Source organism: Cydia amplana, chromosome 2 (assembly GCF_948474715.1).
Source record: "Cydia amplana chromosome 2, ilCydAmpl1.1, whole genome shotgun sequence".
NCBI lineage: Eukaryota > Metazoa > Arthropoda > Insecta > Lepidoptera > Tortricidae > Cydia > Cydia amplana.
Genome location: NC_086070.1, coordinates 23,853,602 through 23,878,007, shown reverse-complemented (window position 1 = coordinate 23,878,007; position 24,406 = coordinate 23,853,602). Strand labels below are relative to the sequence as shown.

Here is a 24,406-nt window from a genome sequence, read left to right as displayed (position 1 = left end):
CAAATTTCGTGTTCGCGAACATGAATCTCTCTCAAGCCGTAAATCGCGGTCATATTCTTCATCATGCAGCAAGTGTTTGCGGCTTTGCCTTCCTTTCAGGCTCCCTTCCGCTCCCTCACTTGGCATCGCATGCAGCAAGTGTTTGCGGCTTTGCCTACCTTTTAGGCTCCCTTCCGCTCCCTCACTTGGCATGCCAGATGACTTACGCGTTGGACGTTCCCGAATCTCACATTCGTTAACGTCCACTTCTGTGACATTAAGATCTGAACTTCGCATCTTTCTGCCTGCCATCAAAAAATGGACAAACATCAAAGACGCGGCCACGCTAACAAGACTGGCCAAGAATAGAAACGACTTTGCAAAGATGGCCACCGACGCCCGCTAGGGCATGGCAACAGAAGAAGAAGATCTCTCTGCACCCACCATCGCTGACCTTATCGTCATTTACTGTCCATGTACGTACTGACTAAATAAGAACATTTTTTAATACCATGGCTGCAATAAACGATTATGATTATGATTACGTCCATCACTGAAACTTATGGGCACGTATTTAACCGGTCATCTAATTAATCAAATTTGGGTAGTTTAAAAAAATAGAAATGGGTACTAAATTAATAGATTGGCAACAAAAAGGGAGCCTTAAAATATATCAATACGAGTTGTATTTTATTACTGTTACAGCTTTTTGTTTACTTTTAGACAGGTACCAATTATTTATTTGGCATCTGGAGACCATTTTATGAAGCACATTTTAAAAAGAAAATGGCTATCTATTAATTTAAAAATGAAGTTCTTTTAAAATATTTTGTTTGGTTACTACCTCTACACTGACTACACAGTCAACCTAACATGCTCCTCCTCGCCTCGCTCGTCGTCGCACCTACTCTGGCAGAATACAGTGGTAACTACTGAAATAAGTAATTAAAAATTTAAAGACCTAATGGTACAATGGCCATTAGGTGTTTCATGATTAGGGATTTCGACTATAAGTATATCGCTTTGCAATATTTTAGTTATTATTTTAGACGCCAACCTATCACTTCAAGTTCCCTATATGTTTTTTTTGGTGGCTTGATTTTGCTGCCAGTTTTTTTTTAATAATTATCATGCTTATATTTGAGACTAATATAAACTTATTGGCTCTAAACTATTAATGCACAGCCAAATAATATTATTGTATGCCCAATGAAAGTTCCTGTTTAATATTTCAGTTGCCCCGTTAATAATAAGCCAAACTTATATTTGTACGGTTAATTATCGCCGCTCCTTCCAATTTTTAACCGTCCTTACAAACATTACGAGTGTTGTAGCGTCATCTTGCACTATATGGTTAAAAATATGATTAGAATAGTACACGTTGTTTTTTTAAAAGAGCTCTATCAGCTGACAAAGTACCTTGATGTCAGTTAAGTACCTGTGATGTCTAACACGATTTAAACTCGTAATATCAGCATTTCCAACAGGTTCTAACAACCCGAAATATTATCATCCCTGCCAATTTATTAAATTTTCACTAAGTTCAGGTAGTTTTCAGGGGCGTGAAAGATCTTTACAGGTTGTTTCTAATGAAGTTCTACACAATATCAAAAGAAATGCGTTCGTGCATTGGTTGGGTATCCAAGAACCCGATAGCTGCAAGCCACATTTTTTGAGCACGGCATACTTACGCTACCATGTCTTTATATTTTAGAATTATGTATTTATGTCAAAAAAAACATACACTTGTTCAAACAGCTGCCAAATCGAAGGCTAAAATACAAACTTGAGCTACCCGCGCCTAAATTACAAATATATAGGAAAAGCCCTCTTTATGCAGCAGCTAAATGCTACAATCATATTCCAGACTTTATAAAGGCAGAGGAAAGGGATACAACATACGCAAAAGATTGAAATGGTTCCTTGCGAGAAAAGTGTATTATTCTATTAATGATTTCTTCGCAGATAGCTTTAATATGTAATTTATTAGTTCTATTTATATAATTTAATACGATGCTACTTTTTGTGCTTTATTGCATGACATATGTAAATATTATAAATCTTAGTTTAAGGAAATGTTTGTCATACCCTTTTAGGGTCCATGAGGTACTTACTTGTATAAATGTTGTAACATCTCTTGTTGTAACACTTGTAACTAGTGATGGGTAGGACATCAATTTAAAATGAGTTTGTATGAGTACCTCATTTTCTAAAATGAGGTGTTACAATGTCTTACTTCAAATGAGGTGAGGTACTAGCATATTTTCAGCGCCGACTATTCCATTAATTCCAACGGCGACAAAAATATTTAATGTATATACATATTTATATATTCATCACTTCCTTTATAAATAAATAAATAGTAACATTTAATTGTAGTGCAATTCTGGAGGTTAAGAATAGAACATTTAGGAGAAAGATAATTTTAGAATCAAGTAAAATGAATAGAGGAGTGAAGTAAGACATTTTTGCGGTACGAAGTACTTCGACAAATTAACAAAATGAGTGGTACAAATGAGGTGCCTCACGAGTGAGCGACTCAACACTAGTTGTAACCATGGTGCAATAAATAAATGATTGATTGATTGATTGATTTGTAGTTATAACAAGTTTCAGCTGCTTTCAGCAGCCTGAAATATCGTTACAGGTCGTTTCTAATGAAGCTCTACACAATATCAAAACATTTGAAATATTCACAAGTTTCAGTCACTTTCAGCAGGCTGAAATATCGTTTCAGGCCGTTTTGAATGAGGCTCTACATTAATGTAGAATTGAAACTTTTACAAATTTCAGTTATTTTCATCAACCAGACATATTTCAGGCCGATTCTAATAATTATCTACACTGTATCATAAATTCTAAATTTTCATCAATTATCAGTGTTTTTCAGCAGCCTGAAGCAACGTCGCGTCGCAGGGCTCGTCGAAACGGGTTCATTATTTATTTTATAAAAATGATTTTAAATTCTCCTCATCATGGTTACATTAAAATTAAATTATCCGTACCATTTACGTAGTATTTAAGTATGAATCTATTATAAGGATTTATTTCTTCATTTACCATATCGTTTAGTTTCTTTATAATTATAATCTGGTCATTATTTGAATAAACAACTATTATAAATATAGACTTGTTCACATGAATGTAACACGTGCATACTCAAACTCAATGTAATTCGAAGAATAAAAGAAAAACGAAAAGGGAAGGAGAATGGGAAGTTATATTGCATTGCCTTATTAGCATATCATCACGCATCTAGTTTTAGGCAAAACTTGAAAATATAATTATATTTACAAGTACCTACACTAAGATAAGAATAAACACTTAATTGCGAACCAATCAAAACATTATTAAATCTGACCGTCGCAATTGAAATACATTATATAGGTAATAAAGTAAATAGGTATTTAATAGAATGCAACACCCAACCTTAGGTATTGGAAATTATAATTATCTTTGTAGTGTAAAACTTGTAACTGTTGTTTTTTGTCAAAACAGCTCAGAACAGGACAATACGTTTTAACGTATGCATGCACTCGTTTCATAATAATCATAATATATTTCTCACGTAAACAAATTTGAGATCACGAAATCAAAACGACTCAAGATGTTATTACATTACATTATTTTATTATTTCGTTTACTTTCCTAGTTGTATTAAGCTATCATTATTTAAGTGTGAGCACGAACCTCACACTAAAAAAATAATTAGTCAAAATAAGTGGTCAACAAAAACAATATCATTTAATTGTTATGTGTCATTATTGTATTCATTGTGCCAGGGCCGATTAATTAACTTTTGCAGGCGGGATAAACGAGTGATTTGTAAAAATACTCGCCTATCCCACTTCTGAGATATTAAGAGGTCTAATCATTTTATTAAAACAACGGTATGTGTGATAAAAATACATTTATTTGGCACAATGAATATAATCTCTTTGAGCCTGATTAACCACACGCACGCGACAGTAGGTATACACTTAGACACATACTATAATTATTATCTCGGGTTCTCACAAAACAAAACGAACTGACCTGCTCACAATTCAAATACCTTCTACCATTTTTAATATTGATCGACCTTATCGTTCGAACGTCACCCCACGAATGATCGTTCAATATTCAAGATGGAGGAATCGATCACGTGACCATTCACGTGATCGATCATTACAAATACTTTTAAAAGTCACTTAGCTTATTTAATCTAGAAAAATGTTTTATAAGTACTAAAAATCTATATAAACCACACAGTATCCTTACAGGTGGGAATAGCAATTCGTGGAATCGTCTCATTGTCGGACTCAGTTCAATTCTTTCATTTCGTCGAACAAAATCGAAACTCATCCACGAATTGCTATTTTCGCCCTCAGTAATCATGTAATAATAAATCTCGTCTACACCACTCATAGTACATGGACGGAAACTGAAACAATATTTAAAGCTATTTTTAGTTTTCGACCACGTATTTTAAACATGATTTTAATCAAGCAACACTGACAAAATCGTGGACGAAAACTAAAATGTATAATCTTATAAGCAAGAAACATCATTTTAAGAGAAAATATATAGTAGTTTATAAGTCTTTTGAAGTAAAACGATCATAACAAATACTCACCTAGCTGTTCCAGTTACCGTCCGTGTGGTCGGAAACTAAATATTTTTCAAAATTAGTATGTCAGTACTCGTCCACTAAATTTATCAAAGATTATTATGAAAAAACTATAAAAAACACTTAAAATTGCGTTTACTATACTTTTAAGTTGCAGTATGTGCCAATAACGTAACTTAAACTAGTTAAATTAATTAATAAACTTACCGTGAACATTTGCCGCCAACACTTTTTTTTTCTTGCAAAATGACGTTTTCAAGCTCTGGATGCAATGCCGCCACTAACATAATTTTTTTTAAAGCCGCTATTTGTCAAATAACACTTTTATTTTGGTAAAAATATTGCTTAGACATTATGGATTGCAACAAATCCAAACATGTGTGAGAAGGCTTGTTTATATTCAAATTTTCCGCAATTCTTTGTAGCAACTCCGCCAAGTGGACGGAAACAGGCACTGGACGGCAAACAGACACAATTACCCTACCTATGTATTAAATACGTTATTTCATTCTTGAATACTCTTAAGACGGGTAGTTAAGACAAGGTTCCCAAATTTTTTTCACCACAAGTTTTCGACCTGTCTCTCCCGATTCAAATAAAGACTTGCTGGCTGGAATCGGTCCACGGGCCGTAGTTTAGAGGCCCCGGGCTCAACCTTTTGAACGCTTTATGCCATACCTAAACAAAATCGCCACTGATATGCCTAGATCCCGGACGCAAGCAACCTCGTAAGACCCAGGGCAATTTTGCCGCTTTTGAATTTGGTACTTTCTTTTATTTCCATATGAGTTCAAAACTCGAATTTAATTTGTACTTGTACAAGTACATGGGGACTTACGAGGCTATCATTAACTTGAAAGTGTGATCTTTCTTGACAGCGTCCGCTATACGATACGATACGAAAGGTTAAAAATGTTAAAATTTGCTACAATACCCGTTTTTAGAACGTAAGTAGGTAGTTGATAAAATTATAAGTATGTGTGAAAAAGAAAACTCATAGTCGGGCTAACCTAACTCAAGTTTCTATTTTATGACTTTTGTTGTGACACGAGCAGCTTGACTGCTCTGGCCATACACACGCCATACATTTGCCAACTGCACGGGTAAAACGTAGCGATGTGGCATCGACTGTGCAGTTGAACTGTACAGGCAAGACGTAGCGATGTGGCATCGACTGTGCAGTTGAACTGTACATGCAAAACGTAGCGATGTGGCATCGACTGTGCAGTTGAACTGTACATGCAAAACGTAGCGATGTGGCATCGACTGTGCAGTTGAACTGTACATGCAAAACGTAGCGATGTGGCATCGACTGTGCAGTTGAACTGTACAGGCAAAACGTAGCGATGTGGCATCGACTGTGCAGTTGAACTGTACATGCAAAACGTAGCGATGTGGCATCGACTGTGCAGTTGAACTGTACAAACTGCGCAGGCGTACCCTAGTGTGTATGGCCAGCTTTAGCTGACCATCATCTATCCAGCCATACAAACGAAACATCCAAAATTTGCCACTGAAATTCGAACCTAAATTGTAGGTAATAGAGTTGATTTTACGTTGTTTGACTCGCGACTCTGTTCTAATTGAACATGGTTTAAATTACAACGAACTGAATATTATAGGTACTATAGATAGGACCTTGGGCCCTAGGAGGCTATTATTTATTTATCTTAAAAAAACTTCCTTCAAAACTTTTACCCAGACTGTCATGGTCATACCCCGGCCGGCGAGAGCAAAAATGCGTTGACAGCTTAATAGTGCGAGGACACACACTTTGGTCGATGTCGATAAAAACAACACGATATACTGGACCACCGTTATGATATGCAGAAGTATTAATTATTGTTGTAAACAAAATTAAAACCAAGTGTTTGTATTTATTCAGTTTAAAATTGTTTTAGGGTTATTCTTAGAAACGCGTGGAGGTATCAAGTTGAAATAAATAACAAATACTAATGGCTCAGTTAAAAAAAAAAAATTGTGCTTAATTAAAAGTCGACTATTCTATCGACATCCATATGTCGATAGAATAGTCGATATTTAATTAAGCACTAGGAGCAGACGCATTTTTGCTCTCGCCGGCCGGGGTATGGTCATGGTTCTATGAGGAGTATCTAGTTAACATATGCTAGATTATTTTATGTATTTTAAATATTTACTAAGTACACACAGATGTCTAGCTTAGCTTATTGATTGTAATCCTTGAACTAAGTATATTTGCTCATGGGGAAATAATTAAGGTATTAGATCATTGGCGCATTTTCCTCTGACATAAGACATAATTATATTAAAACGATTTTTATAAATCGTTATCTCGATTACATGATAAAAAATAAAGTTCTTTAAGGGAAACGTGTAATATTGCAAAAAGTAAGTAGGTAAGGTTAACTAGGCCAAGTGCAACTATGGGGCAAATGCAACTATGTACTCTAGAAATACAAGAAGTAAGTCTGGAACTAAAGCCAAGTTTTTATTCGTGGGGCACTTTCGCCAGTCATAAAAGGGAGTTTAGGAGGATCTAAATATTATAGGATTAATGCAATGTCTCTTAGAGGATATAACCAAACGGAGTAGCCATTAACAGGCGTTTCCCTCTGTCGAAAATAGGTGGCCAATGGTCATACACAATGTATGGACTGGCGTTTATCTGACATGGCTATTTGCCCCTCCCCCGCAAAAATCGGCAGACTGTTTTGTACAGAAAATTACAGACAAGGCGTCTCCGGTTGGTTATATCCTCCAAGCAATGTCTAGGTATGTGTCGTCGATTACAAAACAACAAGCACAATACAAATAAACAAATTATGGATGGAATTACTTCTCGCATGTTAAGAAATTATCTTTTACTTTATTCTGATTGACACACGTTTTATATTCGCAATTAACCCAGTTTACGAACATATTTGCATAATTTTGTAAATGCTCCCAATAAGAGCGTTTAAACAAATACATTGACGTACTGTTGACAAACTTTAGCGCTGTTACATATTTCACAATTTGATGTAGTTTTGATATAGTCATGATACTACCTTGAGACGATTCGCAGTGCACCTCGCGCGCATCGATAAGCGCGAGTGATCGTATCATTATTTTCATTCGTTGTATATGCATGGCAGCATTATATATCTATTCCTTAGAGAGACTATCCATTTCTGCAAACTACTCTCACAGATAATTCGATTCTGACCTGGGTCTTTTAAGGATATATTTAGCTATTTCTTCTAGTTTCTAGTGTTCCCTGATGCCCTGTTTGTTGTTTTATTCATTTATTTATATATTCAAATAACGACTTACGTTATATTTCATTACATACTTTCCAAAACTGCTGCTACGTTTAATGCGAGACACGCCCAGGTTTTATACAACTAAACCTATTAAATTTATCGTATAAAACAAATGAAAATGAAAATAATAGTCTTACGGACCCATTCGAACAATGCTTAAGAAATTGCTCGTTGACCGAAGCGTAGCGAAGGTCTACGTTTTGACTCGGGCATTTTGCTTTTGTATGTCCGGATGTTCTCCTCTACAGGTCACAATTCTCAACCGATTCTTGTGAAATTTTGTGACCAGATTCGATGAGTAAATAATTTTTTTTTGTCGATCCCGTTTTTGGAAATTTTCAAAAATGGAGGAGTTATGATACCTCGCGCTTAAACAAATAGTCATATCGATATCATAAGAGTATTTTCTTTTTGAGACATATTTACATAGTAAATGGCAAAAAATGCAGAAAAATTGTATTGCTGGTTTAGGCGGTATTTAGATATTTAGTTTGTACTCGAGAATGAGTAGCCGAATTTCGTCAGCTTAGCTAAGAACTATCATGGCGCATTTTGTAAACAATCGCTTTTTTTGTTTGCACACAGAAAGTCTGGGTTAGATCCCCAGTAAGACATAACATTTTGTATTTTTTTTTTCACTTACACAGCTTACATTTCGTATTTTTTTTTGATAAATTAAAATCTTTGTATTGTTGATTGATCAAACCCCTGTGTGGCGCTGACATCGTGCACGGTCCCAATAAGCTATGCTCGCGAGGTCTACAGCTCACAGAGCCACTAGTTTATATTAGGCAGTATATTAGGTATAAGATAAAGGAGAATACCAATACTTAGTAAATTATTGGAATTTAGAATATTCTCTGCATCTAGGGAATCCCCAGGCAGCGTATGAGTATGACGTAGGTATTGAACTTTCCAAATACCTTTAAGGGGGCCGATTCAGATTTCACAATTTGTTACGGGTTTAATCTTGTTTTGAGACGACATTGATCGTGAACACCAGTGTTAGCGGCGTATATAATGTATATCCTATATCGTTATCATTATCACTTGTGACAGTGTGTGACGTCGTGTGTAGTGAAGTAGTGATGCATTTTATAAGGAAAAACGTATTTTTTTTAGGGTTCCGTACCCAAAGGGTAAAAACGGGACCCTATTACTAAGACTTCGCTATCCGTCCGTCCGTCTGTCACCAGGCTGTATTTCACGAACCGTGATAGCTAGACAGTTGAAATTTTCACAGATGATGTTGATGGTGATGATGTTGCCGCTATAACAATAAATACTAAAAACAGAATAAAATAAAGATTTAAGTGGGGCTCCCATACAACAAACGTGATTTTCGACCGAAGTTAAGCAACGTCGGGCGGGGTCTTGGGTGTTTTCTATGTATTTATGTATTTGTGTATTATATATATCGTTGTATGAGTACCCACAACACAACCCTTCTTGAGCTTACTGTGGGACTTAGTCAATCTGTGTAAGAATGTCCTATAATATTTATTTATTTTGAATGGGATTTTGAGTTTCCAAAACGTCCCGCTTTGCGCGCTGTTCAAAATCCCATACAAAAATAGACATAAGGCAATCGCGAACGATCGTTACGCTATCGAATTAAATTTACACTAAGGGTTCTGACGACATAACTCAATGTCGTATCAAAATGAGATCGAATTGTGAAAACAGAATCGTCCTCAAAGGTTATTGCTATTGATGCGGGAATTCCGACCGATGTGCTATCTCATCTTTTATCATCGTGGATTCCTTTTAAAGTATGTTTTAGTATAGTTTTCCTTATAGGTACCTATTTCATACAGACGTATTATGACGATAATATTATAGTCCAGCGGTCGGCAACCCGCGGCCCGCGGGCCACATGCGGCCCGTGAACCGGTCACTTGCGGCCCGCGAGCCTTCCTGGCTATTTTGTATGTAATATTGACAAACGACAATGTCTAGTCTATTTAGTCATAAATATTAACAAAGTGGGGCCCGCGTCAACTTCGTTACCTACTATGTGGCCCTTGACTGGTAAAAGGTTGCCGACCGCTGTTATAGTCGAAATAATGTACATAGGTTATGACTGGTACCTTATTTAATACCGACTACGAAATTTTCAATAGGATGGGATCTTGTTTTATGTATTTTCTCTGATTTTTAGAACATGGTTGGACCGTATTAAATATATTAAAAACGGGTCACTCACGTATTCTAAGTCGAAAAACGCTCGACATGTTTCACTCCGTACCGAGGAGTGTCATCAGGAGCTTGCGTTTACGGTGACGGACCGGCGCAGACTGCGGGCCGCAGCTCTCCGCGCCCGATGACTCGGCGCAGGCGCCGGTGGCGGCAGGGGGGGCGAGAAACTACCCTCATTTATGGCATTATTGTCAAACGATGGGTTGCACACAACACTCACTACGTCACTCGCTAATGGTTCGTCCACACTGTCCACCGACATAGTACCCAAAACAGTTTTCCAGCTTGTTGTGAGCTGGCATGGTTGGACCGATTTGGGACATTATATTTTATTGTTTCCTTTTCGCAGATTTCGTTGATTGGATAAAAGTGGTAGTCGACGTCATAGATGTTTACACTTAAGGTGACAGTCCATTTCCAACCGCAGTTGCACTACTGTTCATTTACTATCTAAATTAACAGTGACAGTTACGCGTTCAGTACCAGTAAAGTGTCATTCAATAGAACTTGCTAACTATCTAAAATTGACACTGAATGTCAAATTACTAGTAACTTTTGTTTACATAGTTAGCAAGTTCTATTGAATGACACTTTAGTTCAGCTGCCGTCAGAAAAGGAATGTTACCCTTAGACTTAGCTTAAATTGTTATATTAGTACATAATAATTATACTTGTAGATGGAATATTGTAAATTAAATTAGGTATGTATGATTTGTTTCAGATTCTCCAAAATGTATCTACAAATAAGTAGAACCTGCCTGGTGGTGGCGGCACTAATTTTATGTAAGTTTACATATTTTGTTACGAAATGCTGGTTATTGTAAGTGATTTTGTTGCGTACTAAGACAGTACGTACGTACTAGAAGATGCCCGTTCGCTTCGCTCTCAATTCGCCCGCAAATCGCCAGTGTGATAAGGCTCTTACGGCTTAGCCACAACATTGAGCGACTTGCGACGGCGGCGATAACCATAGGTTGGAGCGAGACACAGCGATCGGACCTTTCGGTCCCACCTATGGATGTCGCTGCTGCCGTTGCCAGTCGCGTAAAGTCGTGGCCGAGCCGTAAATTTCCTGTACCTAGTTAATTTTACTTGGTGCGAATACTTGCTACTCGTCAGATTTTGGACTTTGTTTCATAATAAGAAACGTTGACGTGGCACGCCTCACTCATTGTTTTTGACTCTTTTGTCCATTCGTTCCATTTTACTATTTACTTACTACAGTTTGGGCGTGACGCGTTATTTAAATGACAAATAATTAAAACTACAATTGCACAGTTTAAATCTGCTTTACATGGAAGTGAATTCAGCCAAGTTCTGGAAAACAGATTCCACAGAATAATGATAAGTCTATCCATTTATTGAGTCCCCGAATGTATAATCCGTCCACTGCCATCGCGTTGTAGTGCTGGTCTTTTTTATTGGCTCACTTGTAGTGATGGGAATAGTTATAGTTGTAGTACTCGCACGAGTTGTAGTGTCCGTCCCCGACAAGCAAGGCCCGTTATACAGAATATACCAGTCGTGGAACGGGGTGGAGGGATGTTTGCACTTGTACTCGCAGATGCTGTGGTACGTGGTGTAGTCGCTGGCGCAATATTCGAACACCGGTTTGCAGCCGCACGGCCCAAGTGGGCTCGCTACCGCTAGCTCTAACAGAACCACTGAAATTCAAGAAAATGATATACAAGAAATATAAACTTGCATAAAATACGACGCAAGAATTGTCTGATTACGGCAATGAAAGTGAAGTACCTAATCCTGTTTTGAATTATTAGCACTCTACGGATGTGTATCTTTGTGTCTTGTGTAGCTAATTTTCTTCTGTTGTGTCTGCTAATATCACCATTATGTATGAATTTCAAAAAGACGAAGATTTGACGCCACAAAGTCCGTAGCCAGTTTACAGTGCTTTTTTAAGTTTTATAAATCATGTATTCGTTTCATTTGACGCTTTTTATTAGTTAAAGTTGAATAATTATCAACTCTGCAATACTTGATTTAAAATCGGGTTAATCTATTTGCATATTTTTCTTCAAAATGTCAAACGAAATTAACACCACGACAAAACATTATAATAAATGAAGGCTATTTTTCGAGAAAAAAAAAACAAAGCACTTTAAAGTGTTTGTAAAAGTTCTGCTTGTTATTTTTAATAGAGGATGCGAACGCTGCAAACTATTGTCAATTCGTTAAATAACATAGTTTTACTTACTAATAATGAGCGCCAACATTGTCGTCATGTCTACCATGTCTAGCTAGAGGCAAGCAGCTTTAGCAGTAGCCACAGTAGAGATCGATTAAATAAGTACTATTAGACTTTTATAATGGCAATTTGTGTGAAAAGATTTATTAAATACTTACCTACAGACTTTTATAATTAAATTTCGGGTGACTAATGGGTAAGTACACTCAAGCACAAAAACGTATAATTTTATTATAAGCATGTAAAAAGTAAGAACGAAAACACGTCGAAAATACTTTTTATTTTGTAAAAAATGGATCGAAAGAAAAAAAATACTGACTGCAATAGTATATTTAGTGTACCAACCGGTCTCTTAGCTTCGGCAATCTGTCCGAGCATGACTTCACGTGGCCATCTGTCAGGGTCCATTCTATGAACGTGTCCCAGCCAACGGAGTCATCTCTGTTTCAGCATAGCCGTTATGCTGTTGCATTTGGTCTTTGAAAGCCTAATTAGTTACCCGATCCTTTCAAGTTACGCCTAATATGGTGGCGCATGTGAAATGCGTTAAGGCGACGCTCTTGCTTGGGGTAGGTGGTCCATGTTTCTGAAGCGTACAGCAGGATACTAAGGACACATGCTTGATAAACGTGAATCTTGGTGGACATGTGGAAGAGAGGTAGAGAGACACAAAGCGATTCGAGGGCGAAGCGATAGCGTTAGTCACCATGGCTAGGCCGGCTGGCATTCAGGCAGTGTTTTGGCATTTAAAATAATGTGCTATGAAAAATTCGAATTTTTAATGACACATAAAATAATTAATTAGTTTATCCAACTAGTGGATTAGAGATCATCGGCCAGTCGTCAGTTGTATACATCAGTCAGTTGTCAGTTGTGTCCTTGTATACATCTTGCGTTTAGTTGTAGTTCTTTGCTCAGTTGTAGTCTCCAGTCCCGACAAGCAAGGCCCGTTATACAGAATATACCAGTCGTGGAACGGGATGGAGGGATGTTTGCACTTGTACTCGCAGATGCTGTGGTACGTGGTGTAGTCGCTGGCGCAATATTCGAACACCGGCTTGCAGCCGCACGGCCCAAGTGGGCTCGCTACCGCTAGCTCTAACATAACCACTGAAATTAAAAAAAAACATATATACAAAAAATATAAACTTGCATAAAATATGACGCAACAATTGTCTGATTACGGCAATGAAAGTGAAGAAATCGTGTTTTGAATTATTAGCACTCTACGTATGTGTATCTTTGTGTCTTGTATAGCTAATTTTCTTCTGTTGTGTCTGTTAATATCACCATTATGTATGAATTTCAAAAAGACGAAGATTTGATGCCACAAAATCCGTAGCCAGTTTAGTGTTTCTTCAGTTTTATAAATCATGTATCCGTTTCATTTGACGCTTTTTATTAGTTAAAGTTGAATAATCATCAACTCTGCAATTTAATACTTGATTCATAATTGGGATAACCCTTCGAGTGGCTATTTGCATATTTTTCTTCCAAATGTCAAACAAGATTGGTGCGACAAAACGTTATAATAAATGGAGGCTATTTTTCGAGAAAAAGAATACAAAGCACTTAAGTGTTTGTAAAAGTTCTGCTTGTTATGTTTTAAAAGAGAATGCGAACACTGCGATCACTACATTTAATTAACATAGTTTTACTTACTAATAACAAACGCCAATATTGTCGTCATTTCTACCTCGTAGCAAGCAGCTTCAGCAGTAGAGGTTGATTAAATAAGTACTATTAGACTTTTATAATGGCAATTTGTGTGAAGAGATTTGTTCAATACTTACAGACTTTTATAATTAAATTTCGGGTGACTAATGGGTAAGTACACTCAAGCACAAAAACGTATAATTATAAGAATGTAAAAAGTAAGAACGAAAATCTGTTACACGCCGAAAATACTTTTTATTTGTAAAAAAAAGATCTGAAGGAAAAAGAATACTGATTGCAATAGTACCTATATTTAGTGTGCCCACCGGTCATCGGCAATCTGTCCGAGCATAACTTCACGTGGTAATGTATCAGGGTCCATTCTACGAACGCGTCGTACCTATGAAGCTAACGAAGTCGTCTCTGTTTCAGCATAGCCGTTATGCTGTTGCATTTGGTTTTTGAAAGAATATACTGGGTCAACCAAATCTTGTCAGTAAATAGGAACAAAAAAAAAACGATACTCATAATTTTCTTTTGGGCGTTACCATAGTGTAAGACAAAGATAGTATGATTCTCTCTGTCTATGTTTGAAACCAAACAGACCTTTGATACACTATAGCTTCATCGATGTAGGCTCTAGACTACCTCCTCAAAATACCTCTTTAGTAGCTGCAACTATCATCGGCAAAGATGATGTGGCCAGTGATGATGATGATTTAGTGTACCTACTTACGACAAAATGCCTCTTTACGACATATGGATTTTCCGCTGTCGATATAATTAGCGGACAAATCGAGGCCAAGCGAATCACTCATCCACGAAAGGCAGTTTTTAGGCATTTCAAATAATGTAGTATTATATATTTGAATTTTTAATTGCACGGAACATAATGTAATTAGTTTATCCTTGGATGGCATTATTGGCTGTCCTCCAGTCCTCAGTAGTTGTAGTGCTCCGTCTAAGTTTAGTAGTCCACTCAGTTGTAGTCAACCGCTCAGTTGTAGTCTCCGTCCCCGACAAGCAAGGCCCGTTATACAGAATATACCAGTCGTGGAACGGGATGGAGGGATGTTTGCACTTGTACTCGCAGATGCTGTGGTACGTGGTGTAGTCGCTGGCGCAATATTCGAACACCGGTTTGCAGCCGCACGGCCCAAGTGGGCTCGCTACCACCAGCTCTAACAGAACCACTGAAATTCAAGAAAATGATATACAAGAAATATAAACTTGCATAAAATACGACGCAACAATTGTCTGATTACGGCAATGAAAGTGAAGAAATCGTGTTTTGATTTATTAGTACTCTACGTATGTATCTTTATTTCGTATGTAAGCCAATTCTTCTTAGGTATGTATCCGATAATATCAACTCAATATCTTGCCGATTTCAAAAGGAAGAAGATTTTCAATTTAAGTACAGTTAGTATCTGGGAGTCCGAGCTTTGCTCGGAAAATATATAAAAACTCGCGTTGTCCCAGAGATACGACCTAGCTAGATCGATTTTTCGCCCCGAGAACCCCCGTACTTATAGCAAATTTCATCGAAATCGTTAGAGCTGTTTCCAAGATCCCCGAAATAAATAAATAAATGAACAAGAATTGCTCGTTTAAAGGTATAAGATTCTGCATTTTAATAACCATGTATTTATCCGATTCATGATAAATTTTGCGATTTCTTAATGTAATATGCTCTGCAACTTACTTTTGTTATTTTAATCGGGTTAAACTTTTTGCATTATTTTGTTTATTATAGCAGGGACACGAGGTAATACCAAATAGAGGCGATTTTCCCGAAAATAATGATACACCGTATAAAGTGTTTTAAACATTTTATTTGGGATTAATAGAGTTTACTTACTAATACTAAGCGCCAATATTGTCTTCATGTCTGCCTCGAGTACTGCCACAGCCAGGCCACAGCACAGTAAAGATTAATTAGTACTATTAGACTTTTATAATGGCAGTTATAGTGTGATTAATTTGTAAGTACACTCAAGCACATTAGCACAAATAAAAGCAACTAAAATACCTAAGTAAGAACGAAAGCCATCATTTTGTACCAATCTAATTTGCAATGTCTGTATCGTATATACATAGTATGTTCGGGTAAAACCTTGCAAGCTTAAGTAGGCCCATTTCCCATTATTTGTGTGAGCTAAAACTTGACATATATACCTATGTAAGTTGGGTGACAATGCAATATTATGGTACCATCGCTGACCATCGGTCGACCTTATGCCTTTTTTAATAAGGCCCACCGATGGATAGTCATGAGTGTTGCTGTTTGTACCATGTATTTGTGTTTAAGTTTATTAGAGTTATTTCGATTAGTGTTAAATGCCTGTTGTATATATTATGACTCGTGGTACGGGTTGTTTTTTGACCAAATACTTGGTTTTGTTTATTTTCTTGAGGCTCGTAATGATAGTGCCGTGCCGCCCATGACAAACCTTTAAGACATTTGGAATTTCTGCTTTCGATATATTAGCGGACGAATCTGAGCTAGGCGAATCGCTCAACCACGAAAGGCAGTTTTACTTTAAATAATGTACTATTAAATATTCGATTTTTTAATAGGACGCAACATTATTAAAATAATCTATCCATTCACTGAATTAGCGTCCGTCTCCCATGGTCTAGTTGAAGTTGTTGAAGGAGTCCATCGTTTTTGTTCTGTAGTTATAGGCCACCCAGTTGTAGTCCTCCCCTCAGTTGTAGTGTCCGTCCCCGAGAAGCAAGGCCCGTCGTACAGAATATACCAGTCGTGGAACGGGGTGGAGGGATGTTTGCACTTGTACTCGCAGATGCTGTGGTACGTGGTGTAGTCGCTGGCGCAATATTCGAAGACCGGTTTGCAGCCGCACGGACCAAGTGGGCTCGCTACCGCTAGACCTAACAAAATCACTGAAATGCAAGAACATATGTAAATTATAAAAATTGCGGAAAATATGACGAAGAAACCTTTTGTCCCCCGTGTACGACCTAAAAATTTCAATCATATCAAAATAATTCATCTTAAATTGCAACCGTGTGAGTGTTTCTATATAAAATGAGTTATTTTGATTAATTTTTGATCTCGGGACTCGTATAATGACACACTTTTTATGGCATTTTATTATTCCCTTGATAAAAAGGTGCAAATAAAAGTCGCATGATTTATTCACTTTAATTTTATTCTAAAATAACGGGTGCAAGAATTATTCTTATTCAAATCGATTTGAACAAGAATAATATTTCTGGTTTTACTCTTATTCTTATTCAAGTAAATTTTTGCCTAACTCTGAGAGTACCTACCCCTAATAAAAAGTAAAAATAGACTCGACATAAGCATGATATGTTTCTTTGAGTCTCTATTAGACAAACAAATCACAGATCACAGATATTTAACTTACTGAACTAAGCGTCACTATAGTTTTCATGTCTACCTCGAGTACTACCAAAGAGGATTGAAAAAATACTGATAGTCTTTTATTATGGCATTCTGTGCGACTAGGTATATAATATGTACGTACACTGTAACACACTATCTCGTATAAAAACCTAAGAATAGAGTGTGAACCGCCAAAAACACTTGAAAACTTGGTAGAACAACATTTCAACTCAGAGAGGTCAGAGACAAATAAATAAAGAGTACTTATATTAATGTATATAATTATGTTCCGTTTTGAGAATACTTTAGCAAAATAAACAAGCATAGTTTTGGGACACTTTAGCCCGACGACGATTTTTTAAACCTCCTAATGAAAAGTAAATGAAAAATAGTGACAATACGTTCTTTCATTAATAGCACAATCGAAGGAAATTTAATATGTATGTTAATTAAAGGTCTTTTTTCATGGTCAGAACATTTGACATTTGGCAGACTCGAGAAATGCTACCATCTTAGAAAATGTGTATAGTCGTATTATACGACTCGTATACTTGAGAAATTCGCATTTTACTTTGAATTTACGATTTATTTACTCAACGAGAATGCAGTCTAAGACAACATTATAGCGTATCAAACTCTATTAATTAAAAACAAAGCAAAATACTTTTGTGGAAAAAGTACATCTTTTATTTCATAATCTATAAGTAGTTAGTAAAGTTATCGCTGTAACGATATTAAAATAATATATAGCCCATATTGAAATATTGTAAGGCTCCGATTTTGATGCAAACCTTTAAGATTTTAGTATCCATTTCTATTTTTGAAATCGGTCAGTTATCTACCTGGTGAATAGGTGCCAAAGTAAAAAAAATGCTTCATAGTACAATAATGACGATTCTCGCGGCGTTGTCAGTCTTTTCTCTTTATTAGTCTCTGATTTACACGAGTAACTAAGTTTGTTTTCTTCTCACATGGGAATACGGATAATATCATAATCAAGCTGTTAATTAACCGGTATCATAATTACGATACGCATTGTTTATTAAGAAACAATCAAATTCAATTAAAACTCAATTAATTGCATATCATAGCCAAAAATTAATCAATAACCGTTAACACCTACCTTAATGTGCCGAGAAAATTGATTTTTTAAATAAAAAAAAAACTTTTAACATGCCTAGATAAAAAAAAAATTGTCCGAAATTTTTTATTTCCATTTCGTCACCAATTTTCATAAACTTTTTATGACTGTAACGCAATGGAATGAACGAAAAAAGTATGGAAATTTTGGGACACGTGTTTTTGACCGGAAATAACATAAAATTCCCAAATCGATAGTTGCTAAGCGGGCGAGTTGTTCAGAATGATCTTGACGCGACTTTATTGCTAAGATAATAAAAGCGCGTGAAGGTAATTTTGAAGCTTAGCAACTTCTGCTGCTGACTGTACGGCAGCAACAGGACTCTCATTGCTCAGGGTAGTAGTAATAGGGGTTAAGGTGACAGTCCATTTCCAACCGCAGCTGCACTACTATTCATTTTACTATGGAAATTGACAGTAACAGCGACGCGTTCAGTACCAGTAGTGCAGCTGCGGTCAGAAATGGAATGTTACCCTTAGGCTTTGCGCGCTTTCATTTCCCCTTTTGGTATTGAACCATCAGTCCATCACGTGATTCATCTTTCCAGGAATTTTACGGGACTTTTTAAATGCACTTAACCCATAAAGTTGTGGCTGTTTGCTTTGTTTTATTTCTTATATTTAATATGTGGCTTTCCATCACAGGTCTTTATGCTTCAAGTGCAATAAGGTCATTTTTATCCGAAATTCCGACAGAAATTCTGTTACAAAGGTCCTTATTGCATTGAAGCATACTGAAAGCATATGAAGGGTACACGGAAAGAACATGTCTAGTCACTCTGACAACATTTTGAGTTATCGCGGTTTGAAAGGAACGATGTATTTAATTAACCATACTATTTTCGTGTATAGGTGTTTTTAGAGTGAGAAAAAAAGTAGTTTTATTTATAATTACAGAGGTAACAGAAGCTGTAACTAATAGTTAATTGACAGCTATACATTTTGAGATTAAAATCTCATTTTCCAAGAAAAGTGACTAGACATGTTCTTTCCGTGTACCCTTCATATGGGAAGCCACATACCTATTATATTGTTAGGGGTAGGGGTTAGGTACTCTTGGCCCTAAATTTTTTAAGGTTATGAATTTGTTTAAGAATTTTAATTTTCAAGAATTTGTCCTATAGAAATTTTGAACTTCGCGCCTTTTTCTACAGACAAAGTTGTTTGACCGGCTATAATATTACTTTTTTAACACATTCAGTGCCGAAAACCCGGCTATCGGGTATTTTATGATGTCGTTCCCAGGCCGGACGACAGGATAGTCGGGATCGTGGTACACAGCTTTATATGACGAAAGTGCTGTGGCCTGGCGCGGATGTCTTGAATGTGTTAATTACTATTTTTGTGATGACAATGTGCTCGAGTGTACGTACATATTAATCACATATATAGCCATTAAAAAGTCGAGAGTTTTCTCATTTTTGTGGCGGTACTCGTAGTGAAGATGAAGACTATAGTAGCACTGTTTTACAGTAAGTAAACATTCGGTGTATAAAGAGGATACTGAACTACCGCTTCTCCATACAAATGTAGTTCTCATTTTCCTCTCGGAATACTGATATTATATTTTTACACGATTAAATATATAAATAAAATTTAAAAGCACTTAACTCATAAAATGATTTATCGGAAAAAGTAAAACGATGGGTCATATTTAGCTTAATTAATATCTATACCTCTACACCAAATTGTGTAAAAATATCTTCTAAATGTTATTACCCAGAGAGGGAAAAGAGGACTACTGTACGTTTGTATGGAGAAGCGTTCACGTGGCTTTGTCCCCTTTCGTCTTAATGCAAGTTAAGGCGAAGTTACCTATATATTTTTTAAACAACCATTATTTTCAAGAACTACAAAATTGATAACGGGGCTTGATTGTGTTTCAGTGGTTCTGTTAGGGCTAGCGGTCGCCCAGAACCGTGGACCGTGCGGCTGCGTAAAGACCTACGATTTTTGCGCCAACGACTACCAGACATACCACAGCATCTGCGAGTACAAGTGCCTACATCCCTCCGTCCAGTTCCAGGACTGGTTTGTGCTTTACCAAGGAGAGTGCCAGTCTTAGTCTCACGTTTTGTCGAATAGCTGGAGTCACCATGTATGTCGTGTGGGATTAAAATATAAAACATTTACACGTTTGTTTTTGCAGTGGCGTAGTGTGAAGGAATTTAGGCGTAGGCGAAGTCGCATCTGCAAGGCCCTTTTTTTTTCAATGTGTATTTCCAATGTAATGAAAAGGGCTGGCTCCTGGGGCCTGTATGAGGCCAGGGCGAGGGGCCCACGCCTAGCTACGCCACTGTGTTTATAATTTCTAAGCTTCCCTAATTTACTATATTTTGAGGTTACAAATTCTGCCTACCGCGCTCCAATATCGACGACGAATACGATATTATATTTAATTTGATTTCACTACCATTTCGTACCTTGTCAGTGTGAAAAGTCGCTAGGGACCTCAATTGACCTCATATTGTCACTGTGACAAGGTACAAAATGGTACTGAAATTAAATGCGTTCACCGTACTATAGTCAAAGTGATAAGTCTTGCACAGAAAATGTATGGCGTATAGGCGTAGTAGGTACTTTATAGTAAAAAAAAACAGACTACAGTGTGCCATTAGTGATATTGATATATGGTCACACGATCAAAGCTCTCTCGACGAATAATCGGATCGGTAATACCACAAATCGGCAATCGCACCAATAGATTAAGCTCCTTTACAATTAATTATTTAATTATAGAATTAATCGATTCGGTGCGTGGAGTACTTTGAAATAAGCGGTTGATGTGGTCGCCGATAAAAGATTCACGGCTCATTTTTGTCCAGCTATTTAAATTTTAAATAATGAAAGTATTACGCAGGGGCTATAACGACAGTAGGTAAAGAACTGAAGGTATAAGTACCCTTACCATGAGTTTCATGCGGCCTTAAGCTCTAGCGACTGCGCCAACTCAAACGCAGTGTAGGTAACTCGCTTGCACCAATGTCAGAACTTCACTATAAATTTGTATCCTGCGCGTTATTTAGCAATTCAACATTTATGATTAAAAATTAAGTTTGGTATAATTTTCATAATAAAATAGTGTATAGGCGAAGTTTAGACAGGTGGCGAAGATAGGGTATTTTAGTATTATAAGTAGGTACATTATATATTTTTCTACTTAAAAAGTATTTTCTCTATTTATGATTAATTCAATTGAAATCTATTTGTTGGTAAAACTCGATATTGTAATATTATACTTGGGTGAAATGGGCACCGCACCGTCGAGAAAGTTAGGGTTGCCTACGCTAAATAGTTTTACCAGCCGTTATTTTCAATGAATTATAACTTTAACTAGGGACTCGCCTCGTCTTCGCAAAGGTTAACAAATTATACATAAACCATCCTCTTGAATCACTCTATTTACTTATTAAAAAAAAACACATCAAAATCCTTTGCGTAGTTTTAAAGATCTAGGCATGCATATGGACAGACAGCGGGAAGCGACTTTGTTTTATACTATGTACCTAGTGATAACGGGGTTCGGAAGTGACAAGCGCTTGCTACTGCTCACAGTGTCATTGCGTTTCATGCAAGCGTAATTAAAATGTAATTTATTTCAGTAAGTAGCTACTATCCTCTGAATTGTCTCCCGCTCTCATTTTCCAATAGTTATCTTGTAATAAATATTGAAAATAATATAATACAATAAAAATACTCTTTATTGCACACATCAGTACAAGAAAATTAATATACAGATAATACATCAACTCAATCAAATGTGAAAAACAAGCGCCTTAAGACGAAAGTGGAGAACCCGCACGAAACCGGCTTTTGATACAAACGCAGTCCTCATTTTCCTCTCTGGATATTAACGTTATTGAAGCCACAGCTATGCCCCTAAGTTTGTTTTTTTTTCGAATTTTTAATTATTATATGAGTCACCTAATTTTTACAACAATCAAAACATCGAAAAAAGTCAAACGTAGGGCTATCCATAATATCAATATCCAGAGAGGAAAATGTACAAATATTTGAAAAAATCCGTTTACTGGGCTATATTTTAGACAAAAAATTTACTAAGTCCGATTTATTTATTTATGCTTCTGACATTTTGATTCCTAATTACCTACCCTATAACACAAACTCCCCAAAGGCAACCAATTCCAAGTTCCGCACGATAGCCTGTAGTTAGTTGAATTCAATCGCACGATTGTCGCACCTACGGAGTCGCACAACTAATCAAGATCGTACGGAGTTGGCCGATCTAATCGGCCCATTCATCTAGCGGGGCCCGGGATTCAGACGAGTTGATACTTGAAAGATTTTTCAGTATGAAATATGAATATAATTATATATAGAAAAAAAACGTAATGTCATTTTAATTATGATATTCAGAAATAAACGAATAAAAAGGAAACACACAACTAAAATACAAATGAGTTATAATAAAGTGCGAAGGTAATTTTATCGTTAATTGTGTAGCTGTTTATATTGTTTATATCGACATAGCAAAAAAATTAAGTACATCCACAAAACCATGTTGGAAGTCATGAGCGTACCATGTTAGATTCTGTAATGGTCGAAAGACGATATCCTATTTACAGTCTTTAGGTACTGGACAATGGGTCTCTATTGTTTCCAAAAAGGTTTAAGTCATAATGTATTGTTTGCCCGCATTTTCGGTAGTCATAATTCATTTGGTTCATAAACACGTCACATTTCAGGATTGCCATAAAACAAACCTAATCTAACCTATCTATAGGATAACCTTACGAAAATTCTGAAAAGTTAACGGTTTCAGTTTATGATAATTACCCTACCCTTACCTTAAAGAACGTTTTAAATATCTCTCTTCTGCGCGGTGTGCGGAGAAGCATCTCCTTGCTCCTCCTTCTTCTTCTTCTAAATTTTATAATACCTCCTTCACTTTTCGGGCTGTTCGATTGTGGAATGCTTTGCCGTCGGATATAAGATGCGCCAAATCCCTTTCCATATTTAAAAATCTTTTAAAATCCCATTACCTGTCACTGCCTTAATTTGCTTTTATTTATTTATGTATGTGTATATATATATATATATATATATATATGTATTTTATACATTTATTGTATTTACTTAAAATAATTCTTCAATATATCTTTTTATATTTATTCTTGATATGTGAGGCTATTCTATTAGTACTCTACGTAATCTCGTATCAGCACTACCCGTTCATTGTTGTAAGTTATTGGTTTCCTGCTACCCAAAGGTTGTCTGGAAGAGATCGCTTTTGAGCGATAAGACCGCCTGTTGTTACCTAATGTAATGTCTGTTCTTTCTCTGTATTCTTTTTCATCATGTGGTGCACAATAAAGAATATATTATTATTCTCTTTATTTATTTTTGGTCTTAAGTTAGGTTATTTTATAATATGGATATAAAAATAAAATACAAAAACACTTACAAAAACAATACAAAATACTTATAAACATATTATAAAAAACCTAACCTAGGGTGCCGCCAGCAGCGGGGCAAGGCCCAAGCTGCCGGTGGTCAGGGCTGCAGAGAGAGGAACCGGCGGACTATCCGCGCCGTGTCCAAGATCACCGCCTTCTGCATCTGACCCTTGATCCAACCACCTAGCGAGAGTCTCTCAAGATGTTGGTCGAGACTCTTCGCTATTAGACCGTTCACTGAAACGACTATCGGGACAATGATCGTCGAATCAACATCCCACATGGCGGTTATCTCGTGAGCCAAGTCTAGGTACTTGCTGGACTTGTCCTTCTCGGCTTTCACGAGATTCTCATCATGAGGGATGGTGATGTCAACGAGCACGGCCCGGCGTTGCGATCGATCTATTATCACAATGTCAGGCTTATTGGCTACAATAGTCCTGTCAGTGATGACAGATCGATCCCAATAGAGCGTGGCACGACCATTCTCGAGAACTGGCGCAGGTGAATACTTGTAGTACGGTACTTCGCGGTCCACAAGGC

General features: G+C 36.7%; 2 protein-coding genes and 1 long non-coding RNA gene across 4 annotated transcripts in view; 2 read left to right on the top strand and 1 right to left on the bottom strand.

Moving 5' to 3' along the window:
• LOC134660651 (uncharacterized) overlaps positions 1–24,406 on the top strand; it is a 126,991-nt gene that overhangs the window by 50,114 nt on the left and 52,471 nt on the right. For both annotated transcript variants that reach the window (XM_063516437.1, XM_063516430.1), the window contains exon 2: positions 10,793–10,854. In XM_063516437.1, coding sequence (XP_063372507.1) covers positions 10,803–10,854 — 52 coding nt within the window. In that variant the 5' untranslated portion in view covers positions 10,793–10,802. The remainder of the gene's footprint in view (positions 1–10,792; positions 10,855–24,406) is intronic.
• On the bottom strand, positions 14,837–15,839 carry LOC134655552 (uncharacterized). The gene is made up of 2 exons (XM_063511028.1): positions 15,795–15,839; positions 14,837–15,126 (listed from the first exon to the last, which is right to left on the bottom strand). The coding sequence occupies exons 1-2, from the start codon at positions 15,820–15,822 to the stop codon at positions 14,837–14,839; spliced, it is 318 nt and encodes a 105-aa protein (XP_063367098.1). The 5' UTR covers positions 15,823–15,839.
• LOC134662225 (uncharacterized) lies at positions 19,836–20,576 on the top strand. The gene is made up of 2 exons (XR_010098037.1): positions 19,836–19,918; positions 20,333–20,576. It is a non-coding gene; the product is annotated as an uncharacterized LOC134662225 (long non-coding RNA).